At 37.4% G+C, this 7,634-nt stretch overlaps 1 protein-coding gene across 1 annotated transcript; it reads right to left on the bottom strand.

Annotated features, from left to right (window-relative positions):
- Positions 1–2,102: 2,102 nt before the first annotated feature.
- Positions 2,103–4,894, bottom strand: LOC111896358 (probable receptor-like protein kinase At2g23200). Its single transcript, XM_023892362.3, has one exon. It carries the CDS (start codon positions 4,829–4,831, stop codon positions 2,363–2,365), a length of 2,469 nt encoding a protein of 822 aa, XP_023748130.1. The 5' UTR covers positions 4,832–4,894; the 3' UTR covers positions 2,103–2,362.
- Between the last annotated feature and the right edge of the window lie 2,740 nt (positions 4,895–7,634).

Genomic DNA, 7,634 nt, shown 5'->3' with positions numbered 1-7,634 from the left:
TTGTTTTTTATCTGATGCAAAAATGGTTGAAACATACTTCTAAATTAACAAGATATAGCAAGGAACTTTTAATTCATCTTGAATAACCATTTAATAGGTATACGTGAAAGATATGAATACTCGGCAGTTAAGACCATAGACGCTACTCAAACATCCGCAAATGCCTTGAAGTAAGCATTCATTTTTCCATTATTTTATCATTGTCATAAAATAAAAATAAAAAATCATCATGTGTTTAAATTGTTTAATTTGTCTCATAATAACAAGTAAGTTGTGTGCCTATTATGTATTTTGACATTTTCAATAAGTCATGGGCAATATCTAAATTGAGCAAACATAAATATTTTTATATTTCTTTGTTAGAGTTTTTTTATATTTAATATTGGGGGGGGGGGGGGGGGGGGGAGGGGAGGGGGGGTTATGTGGTTCATTTCAAATAAACATAAATAAGTTGCTATTTTTTAAAATAAACAATTATATTTTGCAATATAACCATGAAATAACAATGTTTTTGAAAGTACATTGTCAAACTTTTGACTATACTTGCGTACATCCGTTTTTGCGTAAGGTTAACTATATGTAGTTGTTTCTGGTGTCACAAGTAAAAAAGGTTTGAAGGTACTTTGTGGCGATGAAGGTCGTTCAACTAATAAAACAAAAAATGTTGTCTACAAAGAGGCCCTTCAACGACTATATATATTTACCAATCTCGGTGTATTTTATACACATTTCAATAATACCAATAACTCTGATTTTTTTATAATTATTCTACAATATCTATATACATTTATATTTTATTTATGCGTTCCCCGCGTTTAACGCGGGTCATAATCTAGTTTAATATCAGATTGGCTTTAATCTATTGAAAAAAAATAAATATTTTCCCCATTGTCCATCATTACTACCCACCTTCCACCTGCTTGTCTATTGTCATCCACCACCCACCTGACTGTCCACCACTGACCACCACCATCTTTTACCCTTAATACTATACATCTCCCACCACCACTACAAAACTAAAAGTGATGATGGTTTATAATTTCAAACGCATGGAATCGAGCTCGGTAGAGACTCCGGAGACATCAAATATAACAATCTTTAGGAAGCTTTTACGTGGTTCCCTGCTTCAGACTTCCATGGCTAAATAACAACAACAGGTGAAGATTGTACCTTTTTCCCCCCACATCTCTTCCCGTTCCCTAACCTTTCATGACAGTCATCTCCGATTCCCTAATCCATCATCATAGTCCTTTCCCTAAAATGATTGAAATCAACATATGCATTCAATAATTTTAAAAACCTAAAGTCTGTAAGAGTTGGAAAATGTGTGAGGACTGAGGAAGAGATAACGTACAAGAGCTATGGAGGATACTAGGGCATAAAAACATAGAGAGTGACGAAAATTCCATCTTGCCAGCTACTTGATTCATCAATCTCTTGCCAGTCCCACTAGTTTGACGAAAAGCACATATCAAACATCTTCATCTATGATGGAGAAAGGATGCTCAGTAGCTTTCTCGTCATTTCAAACCTCATTTGCCTTGGAAATCACACACCCTTTATTCTCTTACTTGATTGATCGCACAAAAAACACACTACTAATCATCATAGGGAGAGAGAGGTTGCATCGGTAAGCAACGTGAAAGAAAGGGGAGGCGGAGGCGAGTAGCTGGAGGGCGGAGGAGGACGTGTCGGTGGATCTGCCATGCAGCGGTAGTAGGTGAAGAGAGAGAGAGAGAGAGAGAGAGAGAGAGAGAAAGAGAGAGTCGTCGAATTTATGTGTACCGATGATAAAGTTTTAGATCTTCTAGGGCTTAATTTTATTAAGAGGAAATGAAAACAAAGCCACGTAGATAATTTTTTAATTTTTAGGTTCGAAAAAAAAGCCACATGGACTAAGGGTTACCGATAAAGCCAGAATTAAACTGGATAGTTTCCCTATTTAACATGTAATTTGATACTTTAGAGACTTATTGCGCAAAAAATAATAACAATAATAACTTCAATGACCAATCCGAGATAAACCAAAAACGTAGTTGTGCTATAGTGTCAGTTTTCTTTTTCTTCAATATATGCAACTTATTGGTAATTTAGGGGAAATATGAAAGTATCAACAATGTTTTTTATTCCCAAATCTCAACCACATGTAATTGTTTTTATTCCCAATCTCAACCACATGTAATTGTCTTTTACTCTCCCTCACGATTCAACTATAAGTTTTTTGGTAATTTAACGACCCTATTTTTATTTTCCCCACATGAAAAAAAAAAATTATACAAACCATTATATAATGGTTCACAAAAAAAAAATACAAAATTATATATCCACGAGAAATCAATATATCAATAAACTATATTGGTAACTATCGAGCTTCATCAATCTTTAATTGGGAAAACACTTGGCTCTCACTCGGATAACTCGAAACTGAGCTATCATTCACATCATAATCATCATCAACTCGAGAAGGCAACCTATCAATTATCGACATCGGCAACTGAAATGAAGTATTTATCGTGGTATCATCATACGACTCACGATCCACTGACATTAGTTGAAGTTTCAAAACATATTCTAAATCCCACAACACATCAACCATACTCGGCCTTTCATCTCCCGTTTCCTTCAAACATCTCTCAGTTATTTCCACAAATTTCCTTAACGAGTCCTGATTAATCGTACCCGCGAGAAACGGATCAATTATTTTCTCAAGATTACCATTTTTTATCTCTTTAATTGCCCAATCAGCCAAATTCACTTCCTTTGCAGGAAGTCTGTGGTCGAGAGCAGGCCTTGCACACAACACTTCAAGCAGTACCACACCGAATGAGTAAACATCTGACTTTTGCGTCAGTTTCATACATCTAACGTATTCAGGATCTAGATACCCAAAACTCCCTTTCACATCTGAATGGTCATCTTCATCCATATTATCCAACCGTGATATCCCGAAATCGGCAACTTTTGCTACATAATGTTCGTTTAACAAAATGTTCGTTGATTTCACATCACGATGAATAATCCCGCCTTCTGAACCCGTGTGAAGGTAGTGCAAACCTCGGGTCGCACTGATACACATCTCAAGCCTCCGTTCCCAGGTGAGTCTTGGGAGATCTGAATCATACAGATGATCTTGAAGAGTACCTTTTTCCATAAACTCGTATACTAGTAACATTTCGTTATTTTCATCACAATAACCGATCAAAGACACCAAATGTTTGTAACGGATCTTTGACAACACCATGATTTCCGTCACGAATTCCGGCCGCCCTTGACCGTGACCCTGTTCGCCTCGTTTGACCGCCACTTTGGTCCCATGAAGTGTTCCTTTGTACACCTTCCCGAAACCCCCTCTACCGATCATTAAAGTTTCATCGAAATTATTTGTTGCTTCAACTATGTCGGCAAATGGGACCCTAAGATTGAGGTCTAGTACTGGTGATGGATTGTTGACTGTGAAGTCAACATTTATGTCTGTGTATGAAGTACTCCGGCCATATGATGGAACCACGTGAGACTCTGATTTTGCTCCGACCACCACCTGCTTTCGTTTCCCACATCTTGATCCGATGAAGAAACCTGCTAATAAAACCAACACAAAAGCTACACCTGCAACAACACATCCAACCACGATGAACACGCTCTTTCCCTTCTTCTTCGCCGGATCACGCACACCGGTGTTTTTCAACATCTCCATTATCTCGACTCCGTTCAGAAAAACCGGCTGATTGTTACCACGAATTGCGCCAATACTGATATTCAAACGATCTGAATCAGTAGACTCCACCACCAAATCAAGATAAAACGGAGCTTGTAACGCCACCACTGTGTTACCCGGTTGAATCTCCTCCCGGTGGTGACTGTAGACGAAGAAGTTGAAGGCGTCGTTGGGATCGACGAGGGCTGTGCTTATAATATCACAGAAATGAGCTCGAACCAGATACATGGCATTCTTATTGACGTTGAAATTCCAAGTAATGTTTACCAAACTGTTGTTCAATTGTTTGGCTGTTTTGTAAACATCATCAGGAGCATCGAATGACGTTGATCCGCCATCGACATAATTAATCCGGCCATCAAAAGTAACGTTTCTTGCTGGTCCATTGTTGAAGATGAAGGAATCATCAGGTGTCCAGGTTCTTCTTAAGGTGTCACGAGCTATGTTGATCGTTTGTCCTCCGACGTTAACTCTGTGGATTGGGTTGAAAGCATAATCCGATGTTAACTTCTCCAGATCAGCAAGTTTTCCGGTGGGTGAAATACGTGGGAAACTGGAGGCGGGCCTGAATAGATTCGATGGTGTCGTGAAAGCTTCAATGGCGTTTACAAACGCAGAAGATGATCCACGGGAGGGTGTAAACTCGATTCTAAACTTTCGTTCAGACCCAATCGGGAATATAAATTCCCTAATCACAGTCGTGTTTCCGGTGGTAAAACCGGATAAAAGAGAGAACCCGGAAACAGAAACATCGAGTTTCGAATTGGAAAATTCGAATCCATTAGAAGAGAATTGGGAAAAATGAAGGCGTACCATTACAAAAGTGTTGTTTTCATCTGCTTCGAGTTCGTACCATGATTTCTTAGTGAAAACTCTTGCTGTTCGGTAGATATCCGGCGTATCGGTTGCCGGGTTGTTGTTTTCTGCGGCGACATGTCCACCGGAGATGGAGAAAGTTGGGGGATTGACGTCGCCGACAAATTTCCGGTTGGTGAAATCGATGTCGGAGTTGGATCCACAGTTGATAAAGTAGTGGTCCGGTAATACATACTGTGAGGAAGCATGTGAGAGTGAAGAGAAAAGGATGAGAAGAGAGAAACAAAGGGTGGACACCATGGAAGAAAGTGGAGAATTATTACTATTTCGAGTGGAATAATTATTGGTTTGAATCACGGGACGAAGACGACAACGTGATAAAAAGGTTGTTGTCGACGACGACGAAGACCATAATCCGGTGGCTGTAAATGGATAGACCGAATAAAATTTAATTTTTCTTAATTTTAGGCATAAATACATGAAATTAAAATCGAAATTTTTATTATTTAAATTTTGTAGTTTATTATAATCATTTGTATTGTTGTACATGTGTATAATTATAAAAGTAATTAGAGAAATCGTCCTTGTGGTATAGTTAAATTAACACTTTGAGTCCATGTTTTGTTATTTTATTATGTGAAATTCATTATAGAAAGACATGTTTTCCCTTCGTTTAGTCATTTATTCATTTTATTATTAATCTTATTTATTTATATACTGAAAAATCAAAAACCCTAAAGTCAACTTTTTTTTTTATTTAGAGTAAATTACATGAATGGTCCCTATGGTATGGGGTAATTTGCGTTTGGTCCATAACTTATTTTTTAACTTGAATTTTTATATTGTTTGTTTTCGTTATACCTTTGGTCTTGTTATTTGTTTTTGTTATATGCTTGGTCTCTGTATTAATTGAAAAGACTATTATTTAAGTAGGGAAAATTGTGGGGTAAGTAAGGTAAGGTGAGGGGTAGGGTTGAGTTGAGTGTGTTTATTTAAATAAATTAAAAACTCAAAGTCAAAATAGTCTTTTTAGTTAAGACAAAGACCAAATGCATAAAAAACAAACAATATGGATATTCTAAGTTAAATAAATATGTTAGAGATCAAATGCCTATATTACCTTAAACAATAGGGACCATTCGTGGAATTTATTCTTTTATTTACCTCTTACAAACCACATTCCTATATGCTAAACTGAGTAGTGCTAATGGAAACCACTAAATCTAGGCAGATCTTCTCATGCTTAAGGAGTGGTCTGTATGTGTGTGTGGAGAGAGAGAGAGAGAGAGAGACCACTTTATTGTTGGCATGTCGTCCCTAGTGGCGGTGTTCCTTTTTTTGGCATCTATGTCATCTAGTTACCGGGACATCACTTCATGTAACCTTATGTTCCTAATCCAACATATATTATCGATATGCATAAAATAGTCATCAACGACATGTTACCCTTTCTCCAAGATCATCTGACTAAGGCTAGGGGTGTGGTCCCTATACCCTTGAGTTAAACCCCAATATGTAGATTTAACGATGAGTGTTGACCCACCTCTTTGTCTTCTTCAACGATTCCAGGGTTAAATGACAACCTAGAAAAAAACGATGGCGTTGGTTAAGCTTCATTTTTTACGGGTGGTGACGATGAAACTTCAATCATTCAACTTGTGTGTATTTTTAGCCTCAAATCCTTATGGAAATGATGCATCAACGATACTATCGACTGGTCTTTTTTTTTTGCCTCCTTGATTGTGTTGCATGCATCATTGTTGTCTTGGTATATCACTCTATCAGCTTGAATTAGGGCAGTCCATGTTGGTATTAGACTTCTCTAATTCTTATTCACATACTCTCGAAATTCTTATTCATATATAATGTTGGCGAGTTCAGAAGCATGTTTGAGTAAAATGTTTTGTATTACTTTGTAAACACCAGAATATCCAATATTTTCTGAAAAACGGTTTGAAATGTTTGTGTCAGATCTTGTATTAATGCATGTGTGTTAATGTTTGTGAGTGTATGAAATGAATGATTCCAGACAAGCCGATGTTGTCTGTTGATAAAAAAAAAAAACGTTGTGTGACAACTCGGAATTTTCATTCGGTCAAACCCTAAAAGTCAATCCCTCCATATTATAAGTCAAGTTCCCTTTTACTTGTTTTTAGGAAATTAAAGTTCGTTTGATTATTTTAATAATTAATCTTTAAACGAACGGGTGAGCGGATGGGCCGTCTCGGGTCTCGAAATTTCTAAACCGTGAATACCTCGTGTCTTAGAAGTTCACGGCCAAACTTTTATGTTTGGGCCGAAAATCTTCCCAAAAGCGTAAACTCATGCTTAAACATAAGTTTACTCCCCAAATTACCACACTTCTCATTCCACCCTAAAAAGAGTAAACTCCAAACTCTCTCAAGTATCATCCCGGTTTTCGCCCGATTTCCCGAAAACATAAGTGTTTCTCGACTCGATTAGTTGATATAACATAACATCTAGTGATTATACATCCTTTAATCCATCCATTTATGTGTTTTGACTAGTTTTCCAAAACACCAAGAACACCAAGTACACACATTAGTGTTCTTGGACTTTAAGTTCATTTCAAGCTTCCACAATGTAAGTACTTCTATCCTCGAGTCGTTTAAAGCTTGCTATACATATTTATACCAAGGAAAAGTCCCAAGAACACCAAGAACAAGGTGTTCACGGTTTTGGGAGGCTCCCAAAACCATAAACACCAAATTTAGTGCCTTAGGGTGCTTTAGGGTGTCTAGATGCTTCACAATGCCTTAGGGACTTGTCTAGATCGATCCTTGATGTGTATAGCACATAAAAGAACAAGAAAACAACCATTTATATGTGTTTACGGTTTGGGGATCTCCCAAAACTATAAACACCCAAAAAGGGGTTTAAATGTCCCATATTTACTCCTAATGCCTAGAATCTAACCTAGGCTTTTACCATGAAGTGTTTAGAACTTGAAAACACCAAAATACCTTAGTCCATGAGAGTTTACGGTAGTAAACTCATGGAGAAATGGTCCTTAGACCATAAGCTCCATTTAGGAGTGTTTTGATGCCACACAACACTTCCTAAGGCTAAATCATGAAGTAGG

Source organism: Lactuca sativa, chromosome 4 (assembly GCF_002870075.4).
Source record: "Lactuca sativa cultivar Salinas chromosome 4, Lsat_Salinas_v11, whole genome shotgun sequence".
Lineage (NCBI taxonomy): Eukaryota > Viridiplantae > Streptophyta > Magnoliopsida > Asterales > Asteraceae > Lactuca > Lactuca sativa.
This window is presented reverse-complemented; position numbering and strand designations above follow the sequence as displayed.